Raw genomic sequence first — 20,123 nt, forward strand, 5'->3', positions numbered from 1 at the left:
CTCAACAATGAGAACCTTGTTCTTCTTCCCTTAACCTAAACCCTGAAGATGGTGTTAAATGGACCTCAATGTTACAGAAAATCGGCAGAGGGAGCTCAAGCTTTGACTTTTCATTCGCAGCAGAGAATCCCAAATCATTTAGAGAGTTTCTGTGAAGAGGAGTGGACCAAATCTCCTCCTGAGATGTATGTAAAAACTGTCTACACATATTAAATTCTTAACTTAATGTAGAAAGGAAGATAAATGATGGAAACGTGTGTCAACAGCGGGGCCAGAAACTGCTTGAAATAACTACTTACTTAAGGAAGCAACAAAGTGTCACTTTCTGATCTTTATGGAAAGTCTTATTGAATTATTATGGAAACTAATGTTCAAAACATGGCTAGTTTATTTATAAAGAGCACTACATCCTATGTGCCAATTATGTTTTTATAATATAAAATAATGTAATATAACCAGTGAGATTATTCACAGTAGTTCCTGGCAGGCTTTATCAGAGGTGGGCCTACAATTATAATTATAATTAGAAGACAGAAATAAACCCATTAAACAATAGAAACTCATCTTTCAAACTGGTTTTGAAATTCTGAGACGATCTGTTTTTTTTAATTAATCATGAGGCTGACTGGTTTATAACCTTAAAATAATTTAACATAGATTAATCATGTTGGAACAGCTCATGACACTCACCTGCATACCAGTAACATAGTATATTTGCTGAATCAGATACACCATCACACCATTAGAAAAGTAATAAAGAATTAGATATAATGGTGTTCTGTCTTACTCTTGATCCAGAAACAGCCATATCCAGCTCCGTGCTGATGGCCACGCTGACCACCTCATCCGTGTGCCCATAAAGCACCTGGATAGGTTTGGAAGACAGACCCACAGGAGCTCCACCCTTTTACAAAGAATTACAGAGAAGAAAACATGACCCCACCTTCATGACGTGAACCATATATTAGATTTATTTTTGCGTGCAAATAAGACCCTTGGCTGCTCCAACCTGCTGCAGAACCTGCCACACCATGCATGTTGTGTCTTTGGAGCCAGAAATCAGGTGGATGTCACAGTGGTCTGTCGATAAGCAGGTCACAACATCTGAAGAGTAAAAAAACCAAACATTAAAAGACATTCAAGGAAAAGAGAAACAATTGATCATTCCATACTATTTCTTTACCCATGTGTCGGATGTGCTGTCCCACAGTCTTGCCCTTGACCAGTGAGGTGACTCTAATACTGTTGTCCCAGTGTCCACCACTGAAGAGCAGCTTTCCATCGTGGGAGATAACAAATAGACCTGCTGCTAGGTCCATGCCGGGGGCAAAGGGTCCTGACAGGAAGCGCTGGGTTCTAGAGGAAGATTGAAAAAAAGAAAAGACGACAACAAGCATGATTTTTGTTTGTACGGCAAGACACAGCTCTACGTGAAATAGGAGCCGCATTCTCACTTGGTATTGGACACTGTGGGGTCCTTAATGAACGTGAAGTAGTTGGAGATGTTCTTATTGTAAGGCAGCCACCCGTGGGTCCCCACCAGGTAGTTCTGACTCACCGTCACCTGGAGGTGCCATAGAATCCAAACGCATCAGTGCTTATTGTCAGGATAACTGAGCCATTATTAGAGGCAAGAAAAAAACATTTATACCTCATCACCTTCTTCATATTCAATTTATTTTTGAGGGATTTTATGTGATTGACAAACATGAAGTAGTACAAAGATGTGAAGTGGAAGGAAAAGAGGCAGAATTTTTTAAAATCCCTACAAAGTATCTGGGCTCACCATTGTGTCAGGGCTTCCCTGGGTGATAAATGAATGGGACTGATTCTTTGGTACTACAGCTTTAACCAACGGCACGTTGTCACAGATGCCCTGCAGCATGTGGGGCGAGACGTTTATGAATGAGAAGAAGCCTTTTGTTAATTGTTTTGATGAAGTGAAAGGATTCAAAATACCTCAACAAAGAAGGACTTGAGGTCACTGAGGTGTTCGAACATGTTAAGAGGACTTGAGTCCTGCAGAGCCTTCCTCTTCTCCACTTCCTCCTGCGACAGACGAACCGGATGGGGCTCCTAAAGTCCAAACATGCAAATGGAGAGTCACTGCATTGTGTCAAGGGAGATTTATTTAAATGTTTTTTAGATATTATGGACCAGGAGGGGGTCTTCACCTTAAGTAGTTGGCAGGGGGTCTGACCAAAGTTGCTGATCATGCCTTCGACAGCCTTACGCTCCTTTTCATCAGTGATTGCATCCAGGTCGACAGCCCCTGAAAGCACAGCAGGCTTAAAATAAGATCACATAGAAGCTCCAACACCAACCATCTAACTGTGTGTAAATCTGGAGAAAAACTATTTAAATGGCTTCTAAACCTTTTTCCAAATTCAACACTTTTCCATACTGAATTTGAAGCGTACTCAATCAAGATAAGACTACCTTTAAAAATAAAAATTATATAAAAATAAACTGCAGATATTTCTTTTGAGGGCAGGCTTTATATACAAGTTATTAAAAACCTAACTGACAGGATGGATGAAAGGTTGGATAAATAAATGAATGGAATGCAGATAAATGTGGTAACATGGACGGCCCCTTTAGACAATGGACCTCTGCACATAAACTGGAAATACAACTATTTGTCCTTATTTATCCAGATTAGAAAAACAGTTTTAAGACGTTTCCAGGAAAAGTAGGATCCGTGGATTTAACTTTATAGTTACTCTGTTGATACTTCACCTTCATAAGTGCAATAGTAAAATACGTTGAGAGCCTCCACAGCTGCAGGACCCCTCTGTTTGTAACCAAAGATCAGATCGATCCACTTGTGGAGGTGAGCTGAGACGTACTCCGACTCCTGTTACAGAAAACACACATGAACCTCTGTCTGCAGTTAGACTACAACAGTGAGAGTTGAACTGGGCCTCACCAGAGCTTTGCGGTGCTTGTAGATAAAGTCCTCAGGGGATTTGGCCCATTTAGGCAGAACTACATTATTCACCCTCTCCTTGGAGATCTGTAGGCAGCCCAGATCGAAACCTGGTGATGAAAAAGTAAAGAGAGGAAAAAGCAGGTAAATCAAGAATATAACGGGAGGAATTTAGAAAATATTCAGCATAATCCCTCACCATTTTGGTTCTCCAGAAATTCAGGGAAGTAGAAGAACTCTGGGATGAGCTCCTTGACATCGTTGGGGTTGTCCATGAGAGTCTGCCATGTCGCTGGGATGGAATGAAACTGACGGTCGGCACAGTCAAACCTGGGGGGAGTCAACATGGTGCTCTTACTGTGCTGAACCATTAGCAGGAAAATGGATGAAGGAGAAATAAACCGTAGTCACCGTCCACTCTGCAGCTGGATGTGCAGGGAGGTAAAGGGCTCCGCTCGGATCATGTAGTGCATCACTCCAGCAGCATTAGAGTAGTGGGTGCCGTAATGGAATCGGTCTATAGTGCCTGTTGGGTCCTCAAAACTTTCATACCTAGGAAATACACAATGAAGGGTTGAACTTTACGGCTCTGCCATCTAAAAGGTTTTGAGGCTGTTAACCCAGTAGGAAACTGATGACTACTTTTCTCTAACTGCTTTAGCGTTGCGTTCGTTCTGCACTGCTACAGGCTTGGACAGGTCCCTGAATACCCGCGGATCAGAGAGATCCAGCTCTTCCGAACTGTAGTCAGCTAGAATCCAGGGAAACTGGAGAAACACAGAAAAGCCCCTCAGATACTCATATATCGACGACTGTACTGTGACGTATTCAGTATCGAACATACCACTGGGTACTGAGAGAGGTCGTTGTACGTCCTGCCGGCAATCGTGTTGAGCTGCATTAAGTAGTCGAAGTTGGAAATCTCTCGGTTCACCCATTTCTGCAACAAAAAAAAAAAAAAAACAATTAATAAAGAATAATCTTGCAAAGTATTTTATGTGGTTCTATAAAAATTTTCCCTTAGTAGTAGGGCTGCATAACGTATCACGAATGTCATCACCGCATTATCAGTCTTCTTTTTTTTATGCTAATGTAAAAGTTAGCCAGTTGGACAGAGTCTTACGGCAGCAGATGCTCACACCGGCCAAATCAGCATCACCCGAAATGATTGCAGGAGGCACAGATAAGAAAGAGAGGAAAGACGAAAATAGGCATATATGGCAACTGATGTTGCCATCACAAGATTTTCTAATGTCAAGTTACTTACTGGTACATGTTTATTTATTAGAGCACAAACATGAGTCATTAATTCTTTATTATTCAACATGATCGTTTTGTTGATTTTGTTTGCCTTATATGTTTTGTAGCCAATAAATGTGTTACAAGTTGATCATTATCTCATTTCCTGATTGGAGCTTCTCCTTTTAGCTGCATCTCCTTCTTCAAACCAGGCATTTACTGAATTAGTGCCATCATTATATTTGTGCACTCTTGATCTTTATTGCATCAAAAGTACTCCTGGCCCAGCAGTTTGTGTGTACCTCTATGTGTTTCCTGTATAGAGTCACTGACAGAGTTATTGCTGCCTTTAACTTTGTGTACTCTCAGTTTTTCTGCTCAAAGTCAATACTCCTGGCGATTATGCGTTTTTTTCTGACTCTTTCCTGTCCTCTCAACTCGCTTCTCCAGAAGATGGCCGCTCGTATTAAACATGTTTCTACTACAGGCTTCTTCTTGTTGCAAGAGAGTGATTCCTCTTCACTGTTGGCACATTCGTGCTAATGAAGATGGATTTCAAAGTCAATGGCTTCATGCAATTGCTGAGCTTCCTGTTTAGACTGTATTATATTGATTGGGCAGATCTGAACTGAATTTGCTATGAGATAAGAAGCAAATCTGTTTATGTTGTAATATAAATTAAAAGCGTTGGCGTGAAATGAACCGTCTTCAGACCTGTGTGAGTCCAGAGGCCTTCAGGAGCTCCTGGGGTGAACGGGTCCCATAAAGGTTGAGTGATCGCAGCAGCAGCATGCGGCTGTACACTTTGTTCCTCGCCTGTTAGTAAAAAAAACATTTAAAAACTTCAAACGGTTTCTAGTTTAAAAAGGAAAGCGATTACTTATCTACTCTTACTATTAAAACTAAGGTAGTTTATTACCTCTTTTTTAAAGTTAAGGAAATAATTGGTCTGGTCAATGAGGAAGATTTCAAGAGCTGAGCGTCGCAGGTTATATCGTCGGAGGTGGACCTCCCGGATCTGGGAAAGCGGCCATTTGAAGTCATGGCCAACTCCTTTAAAGAAAACAAAACAAAACAAAAAAAAAGTAGTTGATTAAAGCAAGAAGGTAAATTAGTTTTTTCACAGGTAGTGTCCCCCAGCATCTCCTCACCCTCCTCCTTCTCCTGGCTGCTGTCATAGAAGTAGATGTGTTGAGTGGTGAGCTCAAGGCGGCCTGGGACAACGTCCACCACAGTCACCAGCTCACAGTCCTCCCACAACACCATTTTCTCCTTTTGACCCACCTCCTCTGCTTCAGCCCTACAGGACACAGTGGAAGAATAGGAGACTGTCAGAGGTCATATAAACTGTTTTTATTTATAAAGTTGTTTGGTTATTTATCTGACTGGTTGCTAGCGACAGCGGGGTCGTCCTCCGGCAGCTCCAAGATGTCGTCTTCCAAGTCGCTGACTTTAACTTGCTTCACAGCCTCTAGCAACAGAGACTCTGGATTCACACGTTGTTGGTGGACACCTGAGAGAAAAGAAGGGATATAACCTGAGGGGTGCATCCAGAAAGGGTGCACAGACAAATTGTTAGCCTTACGCAATTAGACTATGAGGTTAATGAAATGTAACATGACAACCATGAAAACAAAAGACTAAAAATAGACAGTTTACGTGCAGAAGTAAATGAAAGATTCCCTTATTTGTTCATTTTAGAGTAAATAAGGCACAAGTCGTCTTACCAAGGTTGTCTCTCAGAGCACTGGCCTCTCCGTGAGGGTCAAAGTTGTAATTGCGCACCAGCTTCAGCCTCATTCTAGAGAAGTTCTCTGCGCTGGACACTCTCCAATGCATCTCACCTTGTTGTCTGTTGGAAATAGTTCAGAAATGCACTCATAATAGTCCAATAATCAATATCTCATTTGCAGGTATAGCTAAAAGCTTTGGCAACCACAAAAATGCTTTAGTTTGTGGATTTAAGTTTTTAAATTGCATTGATACATCATATCCAGACAAGCGTGAAGTTTGTTAAGGCAGAGAGAGAGGTAGACTTTCAGCAGATACCAGGAAGGCTAGACAGAACATGCTGGAGTTGGATATACCTGCAGCCTTTTAGAAATCTCAGAGTCAAGACAATCTCTAGAATACACACAGAGACGTTTACAAATGCTAGCTACGTTACCTGCGCTAATAGCTAATACATGCAAAATCGCAGATATCTGACTTCATGAGTAAAAGGAGTGATGCACTGACGATGTATGGTTTATATGACCAATCAGTTAAAGGATTTCAAAGCGTAACCAAGAGTAAGAAGGCAATTATTATAATTTAAATTTGAACCATTCGCTCTGCCAGGAATGCTGTCGCTACACTGGGTTGAAAATAACAGTATGGGAGAGTTTCAACACAGATTTTATAAATACTGCAGACATCAATGCTGCACCACACCTCCTGTCATCCCGCTCTGCCGGCCTTATTTTTGAACTCACTCCATCTCCACTTGTGACTTATAAATGGCCAGAAGCAGCTCATTTGTGGCTTGTTTTGGCAGGATTATGATGGAAATGTATGCCAATATATGCCATGCTTAATGCTAATAAATGCTAGTTTGCTTATGCTAATCGCTAACATATGGTCCAGATGTTTGAGACAGGTTAATCAGTCTGCAATTAGTATTTGTTTTTAAATATTAGTGAACTGCTCTCTCACATTAGCAACGCGGTTTAGCCTTGATTTTGCTCCTAATATAAATAAGTAATTGAGGTTGATCAAGGCAGGAAATGTACAAAAAATTGTTCAATGATATCACCTAAACAGAAAAAGGAATAAGCCACAGGTCAAAGCTTTACGAAAACCAGAGATGAGAAACTGGTCAAAAACTGTTATATGAGCTACTTCTCAGAAGTACACAAACCAAAGTAATAGGAAAGGAGGAAAATGCAGAGAACATCAGGAGTTAATATACCTGTCAGCCCATGGACCCCTTTCACACACCAGACTACGTCGTGCTGCCTTCCACTGCCTGAGGGTGGCGCTGTTTTGGCTGTGTTGTTGCTTCAACATGTTATTATAACGTAGGTTTTCTTGGCGGCTGCGGCGTGAGAATGGCTCCACAAATTGTTCCTGGTAGGAGGAAGGAAATTCAATGAGTTTCTGAGAGGGACTGTATGGTTATCATCGTGTTGTTCGACAGTCGCCTCACCTGGAAGCGGATCTTGCTCTCGCCCCTCTCTCTTTCCCTCTTGTGCAAGCTGACCATGAAGGCATCATAGCACTCCTTCCAGTACAGAGCCATGGTCTCATGACCCTGACTGAACATCTCGATTTCATACTGCTTCATGTACGGAATAATCTGCAATCATTGAAAATGAGGAACCATTTTTATTTTTGCTTCGTAAATTCATTAGCAACAGAGAATCTGAATCTCGTACATATTTGTCGAGGTAGACGCGCCACTCGGGCGAGGAGCAGTACAGCTTAAAGTCCTCGAAGAAAGACGGACTTCCATTAGTGTCGGGCAGCTGAGGCAGGTGCAACTCCATGTAGAGGAGGCGGTGGACTTTGGAGAGCAGCGTCCGGAGCACCGGAACAAAGAAAGAATAGGTCTCATCAGTCTGCTCCTGGATGGAGCGCATCAGAATTCCCTCCAACTTTCCCAGCAAGTAGCAGGCCTCATCCTGGCTCGATACTTCTTTGGTTTGCAGGATGCCGTTAAGCTTGGCTGAGGCCATAGCACACACCTGAGAAAGATTTACGTCATTATGTTGCATGCATGGGATTGCTATTTGGAAAACCAGTTTACAAAAATACAAAATATAAGGAAAAAATTCACCTCAGTGTCTTCCTGAGCCATGAAGCCCAGCAGAAGTCTCAGTCCCACTTGGGAGAGCTGAAACCACTGAGTCCCAGCAGAGTACCACACCATGAGGCAGTCCATTAGTGTCACAGTCTCTTCTAGCACCTTGTCTGTCCACAGCACTGGGTTGACCAAACCCTCTGCCTGAAGGAAGTCCTGCACAATGTGAAGCAGCCGAACTGCGTTCTCTGTGTGCTGTGGTAACGAGGCAGCCGAGGCTTCCCGGTTATCAGTCACAGCCCACTCCAACATCCGCTCCAAGAGACTAGAAAACAAGAAACAGCAACAGTCAGGGAGATTTTCCAAGAAGAAAAATCTATATGATTATCCAGACAAGATGCTGACTTGAGCTTGATCTGGTCAACAGGAAGCAGCAGCTCATTGGCAGTCCCTAGTTTGGTAAGAGCTGAGAAGACCTGGCCTCGCTCCAGCCACGCCGAATCATCAGAACCCTCAACTCCTCGCCACATCACCGACAGAACGATCTCCAGCAGCATGCAGCAAAGCTCCTCCTCTGCCCTCTAGACGGCGACATCAGACAAACAGATATTGTTCACTCCATTTGTAAGGGAAGCTTCCTTTTTCCTTCCTATCCTGTAAATATCATACAGCCACAGCAGAAAATAACATTGAAAGCTGCAAAGGACAGGATCCTGCTGAGGGAACGCTACTGAAATCCCCAAAGGGCACAGATGAAAGTCAACAGTGGGCTCCTAGAGGAAGAAGTGACATTTCATTCACTGTGATGGAAGCTCCTGCTGTTTAACACAGGGCGTTTCAGAAGTACTTACACTCCTTGAACATTTTCACATGTTCCATTACAGACACAGAACAGAATAGCAAAGTTGTAATCTGAAAAATGTGGTGTGCCTTTACATTTTGTAAAGGCCTCAAATGTTTCTTGGAGAACACGAGCAAACAGCATCATGAAGACCAAGGAACAGAGCAGACGTAAGTGTGAAGTTTTTAAAGAAGTTATAAAACAATATCTCATGGTTTCAACATCTCACAGAACACGGTTCAGTTAAAATGGTCCAGTCAAAGCTCAAACCTATTTCCAAGTGAGTACCTGTGGTGAAATTAAAAAGTTTCAGCCAGACTCTCCATCCAGGCTGGCTCATTTTTGTTATATTGTTAAGAAGACTGGACCAAAATGACATGATGTGAAAAGCTGGCAAAGACGTACCCTAATGGACTTGCAGCTGTAACTGTAATTAAAGGAGGCTCTATAAGATATGAACTAAGAAGGAATTACTAGACACCAAACTAAAGATAAAGCGTGTTATTTCAAAGATCAAAACAGAAACTAAAATAACCTGGGATTGATTTTAAAGTTTAAAACACCTGTCTGATCTCACCTCAGCATTGCTGAATGATTCGCCCAATGAGATATTGTCACCAAAGAGGAAGCGGTCTTCAGTTAAAGAAGATGTTGCATCTTTATCCCCAGAGTTCCCAGGGAGAGGCTTTGCTGTCTCCAATGGAGAAGGCGTGCTGGGTATGCTCCCAGGTGTTTGGCTGCCGCTGTCTCCGCCCTCATAGGTCTGAAGGTGCGAAAGATCTAATGTCAAGCAACCCGATTTACCCAACACCCACGGCTTGACTGGGAGCTGCGGCTCAGTGGAGGCAGAGGAAGACGGCGTGTCCAACAATGAGATGACATCGGCGTTCTCGAGGCTGTCCACGGAGCGAGCGTCTCCCACGCTTAGCCGGTCGTCCTCCAGCCGATCCACGCGACTGGCGCTGCCTGCTTGTAGCCTCCTCTCCAGCGGCAGCTCCAGGCGGTTATTGGTGCTGCAGCCGTTCCGGTTTATGTCCATGCTGCAGGTGCTGATGGTATCGGAGTTGCGCAGTGTTAGGGACCCCTCGCCTCGTAGATACAGCCGCATGAGGGTGTCCTGCCAACACTGCTGCTTTGCGATCTGGCTGGCAGCATCCTGTTGGGACTGAAGCAGCTGGTACACCTGAAGACAGGGGAGGTCAGGAGTTAAACCTCAAAAGTAACCACAGGAGAGGTGAGTCATGCAGCATAAAAAGGAAAAGCAAATCAAAAGTTTAACTACTAATCTGAGGGCAGTGCACACACATCACTACACCACCAACAAACTGCATTTGTTTAATTTCTTACCCTCTTGCAGACAATCACGCGTACACTAGGTCCGGCCCGGTGTGTGAGCTGCACCAGAGCCATCAGGTCCTTGTAGTTCACAACTTGATCTGCAGAGTTTATTTCAACAGAGAAGCTTTTACAGTTCTGCAGCTGCATGCAGACATGTCTACCCAATTAAACAGAACATCTTCAAATGAGCTGAAGTCAATGAAATGAACACTGACCTGTATGGAGAATCTGATTGAGGAGACAGCGGATCAGAGTGGGAGTGATGTGGAGCTCAGAGAAAACAAGAGACAGCCCGGAGTAACCAGCCTCCCTCAGGCGTAAGCGCTGCTTATTCCTTTCATAAACCCGGTCGCTGCGCAGCATCCGGTCAAACAGCTGCACAGAGGACAAGGCAAATTTATTCTTAAAAATCTTTTTAAAAAGTAGCTCCCACCTTTCTGGGTGCAGTTGGCAGGCCCTCACCTTGAAGACAAGCTCCCTCAGTCGATCAGAGTGTTTGTTGTTGAGCAGAAGTGTGTAGCAGGAATCTGCTGCAGTGGGCTCAAAGAGGAGCAGGAAGATCTGGTCTTTGGCCGGGCTGCTCTGAAGCAGGCTGAGTAACATTTCCAGAAGGCCACATAGCTGCAATCAACACAACCATGACTGAATTAAGTAATGTTTAATGAACTGGGTTATATTTTATAAACGTACAGGGTCAGTAAGAACTATTTAAGATTTTGAGGACCTTTCATGATTTAAATTTAGAACCAGAAGGAACTGAAATAATAATAATGACTAATGTGGTGAAGTTCTCCTCAAGAGTTAGAAACAGTCTTAGAAGTCTGAATAAATTGGAAGTTCCAGGCCCCAGTTTCCTCAGTGCTGAAAGCTCACCTGATCTTCATCTCCAATGGCAGCGATGTATCCCAGAATGCTGTGCATCTCTTCCTGCGACATGCCCTTGCTGATGTAATACTTAACGAGGCCGCAGAGAGATGCTCGTACGGTCCGGATGTCGTCCTCACTCAGGTCATTCTCCTTGTTAACGTTCTTTCTGAAGTACAAAGCAGACGACAATGATGTTTTCTGGACTGAAAGCGGAGAGGTATAAACCTTTGCATCCTACCCGTAATAGAGGCGCATGGTGTCCAACAGAAACTGAACTCCATATTTCTTCCTGAACTGCTTCCTGTCATCCTTGATGACGGTAGACATGTACTGGATATGACCTTATGGAAAAACAAAAGCAAAAAAATCTAAATCAGGAACACCTCCTTCCCCAGAGCAGGTAAAACACACTGACATCCAGGCCTCACCAATGCGCAATGGGAAGTCTCCTTTGTTCCAGATGTTGAAATTGAACAGCAGATGTGCGTGGATCTGCTGCAGCAGCGCCTGGTTCTTCTCATAGGTCACCTGCTCAATCAGCAGCTGCACAGCGACCAGCACGCTGACGTCCACATGACCTGCTGGAAGCTGAGACCAAACAAAAACAACATCAGGAACATTAGTTTGAATCTACACACACTTCCTTACTGGCACACAAGCACACTGATGGCTCGGCGTACAGCATATTGCAAAGATGATAAGAAAATGAGGAGCACATAAAACCCAAGGCGAGTTATCAAGGAAGTGCTGTATAAGGCAATGTGAAGCCCAGAGCTCTGACTCTACAAACCCATAAGGAGCGTGCAGAAGGAAAACACATCAGTGTTTTATCTGGATCTTTACCAGTTAGCGGGTGTGGTCACTTTGCTGAGAATAACCTTCACCACATCTAAGACATTGTAACTTTATCTGAGTCTTTGAGGAGGCTTTTATTTTCCCACAGCGACAATAGCTACAGAGATATGCTTACATCCCCACACTGAGCAGATAAATACAGAGGCAATTATATCAAACAAAGCACAGAAAAGATCAGGGAGAGTGGGATGAGACTGAGATAAGGATATGGACAAAATTCCTGTAATTCTGAAGAAGGAGCACGGGCAATTATCAAAATGGCTCCACCCTTTCTGTCCCCTACAGCATGAGGGTATAAAAAGGTACTTGACCTCTAATTCAGACCTAATTCCTGCACTGTAAAGCAGTCGGAAACTTACACTGATCCAATTTGAACTGACTCTACTCTACACAGATTGATGCACTCTCTTTGATAAAAGTCCACTATGGAAAAACTGGCAGGTCATTCTTCCTGCACTTGGAGAAAAAACCCTTTAAGTTGATAAACTGTCTGAATTGTAAAGTTTTTAGTTAGACTCCAGCAGGGCAGTGTTTCATTACTTATAAAACATAGAAAGTAGTCCTGACCCAGAGCTTCTGTGTTTAGCTCTGTTTCTTTCCTGGACAGACCCACTGAGCTATTTGCTGTGAATTGGTGCTAAATAAAACCCCAGTCGGTCGTGGCAGATGGCCGCTCACACTGAGCCTGGTTCTGCTGGAGGTTTCTTCCTGTTAAAAGGGAGTTTTTCCTCTCCACTGTCGCTACATGCATGCTCAGTATGAGGGATTGCTGCAAAGTCAACGCCAGTGACTGTCCACTGTCTCTACATGCTCATCCAGGAGGAGAGAATGCTGCAAGTCACTGACTGGATGCAATCTGCTGGGTTTCCTTAGACAGAAAAACTTTTTATCCAATTTGAATAAATAACTGAATCTGACTGCACTGTTCAATGGTTACGATTAATTGGAATGTATGTACCTAACTGTTTTGAAGTGCCTTGAGACGACATGTGTTGTGAATTGGTGCTATACAAATAAACTAAACTGAATTTAAAATTGGCTGCATGGTGGCGCAGTTGGTAGCACTGTTGCCTTGCAGCAAGAAGGTCCTGGGTTCAATTCCCGACCAGGGGTCTTTCTGCATGGAGTTTGCATGTTCTCCCCGTGCATGTGTGGGTTCTCACCAGGTACTCCGGCTTCCTCCCACAGTCCAAAGACATGCCTGTTAGGTTAATTGGTCTCTCTAAATTGCCCTTAGGTGTATGAGTGTGTGCATGGTTGTTTGTGTGTTGCCCTGCGATGGACTGGCAACCTGTCCAGGGTGTACCCTGCCTCTTGCCCATAGACTGCTGGAGATAGGCACCAGCTCCCCCGTGACCCACTATGGAATAAGCGGTAGAAAATGACTGACTGATGACTGACTGACTGACTGAATTTAAAATCAGTTTAACTGTAGAAGACAGCATGATTTTTATGTTTAGACAAGCTTCCAAAGTCTGTTTATACACAGCAAGCATAATTTCACTTTCACACTGTGGCAATGTTCCTAATGTGAAAAACAATTCTTATGCAGGGACCTTTTGCAGCAGGACTCCCAGTGTTCCCACACTGTGAGAGTGTAGGAGATTCTCCTGGTTGATTGGGTGTCTCTGCAGAAAATGCTTCAGCGTCAAAAGGAAAGTGGCCACCAGATTCTTCTCCAGACGCGCCTCTGGGATAGAGAAGAAATGAGATTTCTCAACAGGTTTCAACACGCTGACCTGATAACACAGATTATTGCAGAACAGACCTGAAGCTCTGTTCGAGGGAAGAATGACCCAGTCTCCATCAGCTGGTGTGCTCACATCTGGTGTGATGAAGTCTGAAGCAGCTGCAGGATCGCGGCTCTGCTGATCAGGGGTCACAGAGGCCAACTGCTCTAGCACTGGGAAAACCACCGGCAGGCCACCAACACAGTTGATCATATCCTGTCCCAGAAAAAGATGTATTTAAAAAACTTTTGTACATTTTTTAAAACTTCCACTGTTAACATAATAATTTCCTGCATCGACCTTTATATCCCAGTTGACAACTTTGTTCCCAGTCAGACGTCCGTGCAGCATGTTTGGAGAAAGGTCGAGACAGATGGGATTTCTACAGGCCTGTCAACAGAAAGGGAAGGTTCAGTTCATACTTGGTGCCTTGTTTAATTATAAAAACAAAATGAAAAGTTGTGATTTTCATGTTCATTCACTGACCTCCCCTCTCCTAATAAAGAAATCCAGAACATGATAAATCTGCACAAATTAATTTAACCGCTGGATTTGCAAAAAGCATGATGATTATTTGAAGATTTGAGAGGGAAAAAGTGGTCGAATCACCTTGGGTGAGTAATGCAACAGCAGTTTGGCAGAAATGTCACCGAGTTCTGATTCCTGGACCTTAAATGGAGAGACGCAGTTAGGACCTAAAAGGATAAAAAAAGAGAAAGAAACAAAAATCCTCTTATGCTTTTGTTTACAGCTGTTTTCCATTTGGCAGTCCCTACTCCTTTTCACCGCAGGATTCTTACACATTTTTCATGAAAAAAAAAAACTCAATAAAAAAACAAATGACAAGGAATTCAGGAAGGAAGGATCCAATGAATGAGGGTAGGAAGGAGGACACAAGAAAGAAAGGAAGGACACAAGGAAGAAAGAAGGGACAGAAGAAAGGAAAGTTGGTAGGGCAATGACAAAAGAGGTAAGGAAGAAAGCAAGGACACAAGAAAGGTTGACAGAAAGGAAAGGCATAAAGGAGGAAAGATGGAAAGACAAGAAAGGAAGGAAGGACACAAGGAAGTAATGAGGACAAGCAAGGAAGAGAGGACATTAGTGGCGGAAGTATACGAGAAAACAAAAGAAAGGACACAAGGAAGGAGATACAGAAGGTTGACACAATGTAATTGGGAATAATATCTGCAAATACGAAAACATTTCCAAACTCTTATTTTCTTTTTCCATACTTTACAAAAACCTGGAAAGTACTGAAATAAAAGCTAACTTTTTTCATGCTTTTCCAGACTGCGTAGGAACCCTGCCTCCAATCATCTTTTCCTGCTTACCAGCACTACAGATGGCTTTTATGTGACTGGGTTGCAGGGGCTCATGAAACACCATGACACTGCCGAGCTGGCCTTGCAGGGACGTCGGGCTTCCCCACTCACTGTCCTGGGTCCCGGCTGAGATCAGTTTAGTGACGGACTCAGGTTTTCCCGCCAGCAGGCCGCTCCAGGTCTGCGGCAACAGGATACCGCCCAGCGAGGATCGAGCGGAGGGTGTGGTGGCGGAGGAGAAAGGTGGGTCGGGGATTTGCGAGGGAGGTGGAGTGGTGGTGCGTTGGCCTGCGGAGCCGATGCAGCAGGAGATAAACGGCTGCAGGTGGAGAACAAAACAACTTTTTAGGTCAAAGTAAACTAGTGCCTGGTCTGAAGCTGAAGCTTTAGATCTCACCTCTGTCATGATGGGGTACTTGAGGGGGGCGGATAGTTTCTGCTGCCCATCCACATAAATGTAGACGAGACTCTGTCCAAACGGCCTCTTTCCAGGTACATGGACCACACCGATGCTGTGCTGGAAAACAGAAATCAAAGCACTCTTTAATTTGATAAAATACTGCTGTACTACTTCTACTTGCTACTTTGCTGCAAGATAAACTAAAAGAGTTCATTTTCAGCAGACTTACCCAGAGGGAGTCACAGAAGCAGTAGTCTGGCAGCATTACTGTGACGTACTCCTTCTTTGTACAAACGGCCACCACCATCACTCCCCCTGAGCTGATGAAGGCCTCAAACCCAGTACCACCAGGAGTGAAGAAGCTAAACAGACAGAAATATCAAACATTTAAGAATGGCTGCTAACACATAAAGGTTTAACAATACCATGAAAATGGCTTTTAGACAGAATAATTTACTTATTTCACCACTGCACTAAATGTTAGGCATGGTGGTGGCAGCATCATGCTGTGGGGCTGGTTTTGCTGTCTTCAGGTGCTGGTGGATATTTGGACCCGGCTAGGTGCTCCAACAGGAAAACCGTGCCAAACAAACATCAAAACTGGGTTTGGAGTGAATAGTTAGCTAAAATGTAACTTTTGGATAGCCCTTGTATATACACCAATCTGGCGTAACATTATGACCACTGACGAGTCAAGCATTTCAAAATTGCAGCCCTCGGGGAGTGTTCCCATTCTGCACTGCTAGGTATCTATCAGAAGTAATCCAAGGATGGAACAATGGTGAACTGGCGACAGGGTCATGGGTAGCGAACGCTCACTGAGGGAATTAAGGCAAGCCAATGTGGTCCGATCTAACTGACCTGTTCGTGTAGCTCAGATTGTTGTAGAGGTTAATGCTGGTTCTGATAGAAAGGTGTCACAGTGCAGTTTACTTGAGCCTGTATGTATAAATATGACCTCTTGTTAATGTATAATAAATTCAAATTTATCCACCCTAATTCCAGCATAGATTTCAGAATTTAGAGCTGATGTTTTTCTGCTTCACTCAATTGTTTTTTAATCAAGTAACAGAACAGAACAGCTTTTACTTATTTGTGTGTTCATAATGACTGAGAAAATGAGTCACTGTGGCTAAAAAACTTAATGGCAGAAAAATAGAAATGGTTCATTCTATTTAAAAGACAGTAGCCCAAAAATCACTTTAACCTTTTCAAATGGATATCTTGAAGATTGAATTCAATGTTAACAAGCATTGCTGGTTAGTTATCCTTGATGTCTTTTTCTCACCTGTAGAGCTGCTTCCTTTTGTCTTTGCTGAGGGGACCCAGTTGGTCCTGGTCCAGTGACAACCAGGCATGGAAGCTGAAGGCAGACCCTGGCCAGCGCTGCACTGTCGGAACAGAAATCCCTGCCATGCTGGGCGACAGATCAAAGTACTGCATGGCATTCTCAAGTCCCTGCTTGCGAACCATAGTCAGGAGGGCCCTCAGGGCTGGACCTACATATGGATGAGCTTGGCTGGACTCTGTAGTCCTAAGGAGGCGCAAGAGTCCCAGCAGTTCCTTGCCACTCAAAGACTGTGAGCCCAGCGAGCCTATTAATCCGAACAGGCTTTCTGAGCATGCTCTATGCAGGCGCTCATGGTGCTCCAGAGCAGCTAAAGCTCGCATGACCATGGCGGCGTTGACGCAGGTGGCACGGGTCTGGCGGTTGAGGCAGCTTAGGCGGCGCAGCCAGTCGGCTGTGAAGAGCTGCAGTTCGGGCGAGTCCAGCTCTGGGAGCCACTCGACCAGTAGCAGCAATGGCTCCACGTTGCTAATCCCAAGGAGGCCCACAGAGGTGTGCTCCCCCTCCACCGACTGGATGAGCATACAGATAAATAAAGATGGAGAGTTCAGACAAATGAAGCAGTTTAGAGACTATTTGCTTTGAAATATTCTCTCTATAGATAACTTACCATGTTCATCAGCTCCTTGAGCAGATGTCGAGACGGCTGTCCCAATGAGGTCAGAACTTCATACAAGTGATTGTAGCCAATCCTTTCCTTAAAAACCTCCTACAGTAGCAACAGAGCAACCATTGATGTACCAACCCAATTAAAAAAAGGTATTTTTGTTAAATGATATATAGTAACAGCACCCTCCATACTTACTGGCACCTCTGGTAAAGATGAGCAAAAAACCCTAAAATAAAAGTACCTGTTATTGCAGAAGCTAAATCTCACACTGAAGTATTTTGAATAAAAACCCAGACCTTAATTTGAGAACATTTAAACAGTAGGGGAAAAAATCCCATGCTAAGCATTGTTTTTAGTGTTCTCCTGTAACATTTAACAAACTTGGAACACAGAGAGGGATTTTCACCATACATACAGTTTAGATCATCCGTATAATTTCAGTCCAGGGACTGGGATGGTCATTATGGAAGGCTGATTTTGTGTCTGTGTAACCATTTCTGTGATGATTTGGCCAAGTGTTTAACATCATTATCCTCCAGAATGTCACAACCCTCAGTGAACTGGCAGAGTCCTTTTATTATATAGACTTTTATTTACTTTTTATTACATTTATGTCCCCATATTTCCAAGCTTTTCACTTTAGCAAGGTTCCAAGGGGCTTTGGAAGAGAAATAAACCCACAACGTGACATATCCGCCACCGTATTTTAATAGTAGGCATTAGATGCAGAGCGTAATGATGATTTATCAGCAGCTTAAAGGAATGCCCCGTGTTTCCTAGAGATATTTTAGCCACTGTCTGAATTACATGCTAAGGACTGGGTAACCCAAAGAAAATGGTCTTGTTTTAAACCTTTTAATTATTGCTCTGACTGTAGCTATAAACATGTTTAAATGAGGAGCCATTTTCTTGTAGCCTTTCCCTGACTTATGGAGATCAATAAATGTCAGTTTTAATTAAATGGCACATTCTCTTGTCTTTCTATTTTTGAAGAGTGGCTAAAAGAACTGGACCTCTGTGTCTCATAATATCTGGTCCACTAACAAACAGGAAATAATGGATTAGCAATTAAAAGTTCCATTATCAACCTATTCAATTTAATTCAGTTTATTTATATAGCGCCAATTCACAACACATGTTGTCTCAAGGCACTTCATAACTGTCAGGTACATACATTCCAATTAATCGTAACCATTGAACAATGCAGTCAGATTCAGTTATTTATTCAAATGGATAAAAAGTTTTTCTATCTAAGGAAACCCAGCAGATTGCATCCAGTCAGTGACTTGCAGCATTCCCTCCTCCTGGATGAGCATGTAGAGACAGTGGACAGTCACTGGCGTTGACTTTGCAGCAATCCCTCATACTGAGCATGCATGTAGCGACAGTGGAGAGGAAAAACTCCCTTTTAACAGGAAGAAACCTCCAGCAGAACCAGAACCAGTGTGAGCAGCCATCTGCCACAACCAGACTGGGGTCGGGGCAAATTTTACCTAAAAGGTAAAATTATATTCATCAGTTCCATTTATCTGAACAGGAATTGTTAAGATTTTTAAAAACGTACTTAAAAGTTGTTTTTTTTAAATATCTGACTATGGGATTATGCTACTACAATAAAAGGTCTTGATATTTTAAGGCTTTTCCACATCTTGATGATGGTGCCAGCATCATGCTATGGAGTGGTAATAAACAGGGAAAGCAGAATATTTCTTCTACGTTAGACAGCAACCTTAGCAGCTGGTGATTTATGCATCACCGTCGTCAGGGCTTTGATGGTGGCGACAGCTAATGAGTGGAGGCGTCCTTGAATCACCTGGAAAAAAAGCAAACATATCAGTCATTCACTGCAGTCTTTTAATATAAAAAGAGAAGGTAGAAGTTATTTTTCATTACAAAGAGATGGATTGTTAAACCTTTATATGTCAGACATTATGGGTGGACAATAAGCATGCAGAGAATTAAAAGCACCAAATGTGCTGCAGTAATTTAAACAATCCACTTATTAAGGCCCTGATTTAAAATAGACAGGTAAGGAGATGCCTTTGAATTTGATTCAGTCAGTGGATGTGAGAGGAGTGAGTACAATCATTTATAAAGGTTTTTAACTGACATTTGTCACTGCAGGAAGACCTGGCATCAAAACTCCTACTGCAGGTGCCTGTACTGATAATAAAATAGATGATGTCTTTCTGCTCCAGGTGAAAAACACAATGGTGTGACTGGAGCAGGAAGCTAATGCCAACCACAAAGAAGAAGTACCTCCCCAACGACACGGCCACACTGAAACATGTACACACTCAGCATGCAGCCCATAAAACCAAGCCGAACCAGGACGCAAACACATCCCTCATCCAGCTCTGCCCTGTTCATGTTTATCAAACATACAAATCAGTTGTGGACTGGTGGTTGCCCTGAGAGAGGGAGAACTGGACCAGCTGGACAGGGAGTGTGGCAAAACAAATGTAACATATAGGTCATCATCACACAGTTGTGATCACCACAAACCAAGACGTTTTGGAAGAGTGCACGCAAGACCATTGTGATAGAACTCCGGGTGAACCCAAAGTGTACCGCAGAATACCAAGACAACGTGAAAGGGGAGGGGAACGAAGAAGGCCTGAGATGTGTGAGCAAACTGATGGTAGATGTGAAAAAGGCAAACAAGTCATTCCACAGCAAGGTACCAGAACTGCAATGCTACTTAGAGCTAAGACTCTGCTGCTCTTTTTTCACTATAGGAACCAGGTGCTGTAGAATTTCTGCTTCTGACACCGGACCCGTGCAAACACCTGATGCTTTATACCCAACAAACAAGTTGGAACATCTGTTCCTGAGTTAGGTTACTGCTGCCGTACAGCAGAGT

The 20,123-nt window shown here is 43.3% G+C and overlaps 1 protein-coding gene across 5 annotated transcripts in view; it reads right to left on the minus strand.

Moving 5' to 3' along the window:
• Window positions 1-20,123, minus strand: part of nbeal1 (neurobeachin-like 1) — a 45,022-nt gene that overhangs the window by 6,298 nt on the left and 18,601 nt on the right. For all 5 annotated transcript variants that reach the window (XM_047355001.1, XM_047354999.1, XM_047355000.1 and 2 more), the window contains 40 exons: window positions 18,990-19,073; window positions 17,261-17,359; window positions 16,591-17,162; window positions 15,532-15,664; window positions 15,300-15,419; window positions 14,912-15,221; window positions 14,190-14,275; window positions 13,881-13,970; window positions 13,619-13,796; window positions 13,407-13,540; window positions 11,424-11,583; window positions 11,234-11,336; window positions 11,002-11,161; window positions 10,591-10,749; window positions 10,344-10,503; window positions 10,138-10,226; window positions 9,368-9,973; window positions 8,355-8,530; window positions 7,986-8,274; window positions 7,585-7,893; window positions 7,356-7,505; window positions 7,119-7,276; window positions 5,896-6,020; window positions 5,555-5,681; window positions 5,320-5,468; window positions 5,088-5,221; window positions 4,883-4,984; window positions 3,774-3,869; window positions 3,572-3,696; window positions 3,341-3,481; window positions 3,129-3,259; window positions 2,930-3,039; window positions 2,740-2,857; window positions 2,175-2,272; window positions 1,960-2,076; window positions 1,787-1,876; window positions 1,455-1,564; window positions 1,184-1,356; window positions 1,010-1,104; window positions 788-904 (listed from right to left, as the gene is read on the minus strand). In XM_047355001.1, the coding sequence (XP_047210957.1) occupies window positions 788-904; window positions 1,010-1,104; window positions 1,184-1,356; window positions 1,455-1,564; window positions 1,787-1,876; window positions 1,960-2,076; window positions 2,175-2,272; window positions 2,740-2,857; window positions 2,930-3,039; window positions 3,129-3,259; window positions 3,341-3,481; window positions 3,572-3,696; window positions 3,774-3,869; window positions 4,883-4,984; window positions 5,088-5,221; window positions 5,320-5,468; window positions 5,555-5,681; window positions 5,896-6,020; window positions 7,119-7,276; window positions 7,356-7,505; window positions 7,585-7,893; window positions 7,986-8,274; window positions 8,355-8,530; window positions 9,368-9,973; window positions 10,138-10,226; window positions 10,344-10,503; window positions 10,591-10,749; window positions 11,002-11,161; window positions 11,234-11,336; window positions 11,424-11,583; window positions 13,407-13,540; window positions 13,619-13,796; window positions 13,881-13,970; window positions 14,190-14,275; window positions 14,912-15,221; window positions 15,300-15,419; window positions 15,532-15,664; window positions 16,591-17,162; window positions 17,261-17,359; window positions 18,990-19,073 (6,483 nt within the window). The remainder of the gene's footprint in view (window positions 1-787; window positions 905-1,009; window positions 1,105-1,183; window positions 1,357-1,454; window positions 1,565-1,786; window positions 1,877-1,959; window positions 2,077-2,174; window positions 2,273-2,739; window positions 2,858-2,929; window positions 3,040-3,128; window positions 3,260-3,340; window positions 3,482-3,571; window positions 3,697-3,773; window positions 3,870-4,882; window positions 4,985-5,087; window positions 5,222-5,319; window positions 5,469-5,554; window positions 5,682-5,895; window positions 6,021-7,118; window positions 7,277-7,355; window positions 7,506-7,584; window positions 7,894-7,985; window positions 8,275-8,354; window positions 8,531-9,367; window positions 9,974-10,137; window positions 10,227-10,343; window positions 10,504-10,590; window positions 10,750-11,001; window positions 11,162-11,233; window positions 11,337-11,423; window positions 11,584-13,406; window positions 13,541-13,618; window positions 13,797-13,880; window positions 13,971-14,189; window positions 14,276-14,911; window positions 15,222-15,299; window positions 15,420-15,531; window positions 15,665-16,590; window positions 17,163-17,260; window positions 17,360-18,989; window positions 19,074-20,123) is intronic.

This window comes from Girardinichthys multiradiatus, chromosome 24, assembly GCF_021462225.1.
Source record: "Girardinichthys multiradiatus isolate DD_20200921_A chromosome 24, DD_fGirMul_XY1, whole genome shotgun sequence".
Taxonomy (NCBI): Eukaryota; Metazoa; Chordata; class Actinopteri; order Cyprinodontiformes; family Goodeidae; genus Girardinichthys; species Girardinichthys multiradiatus.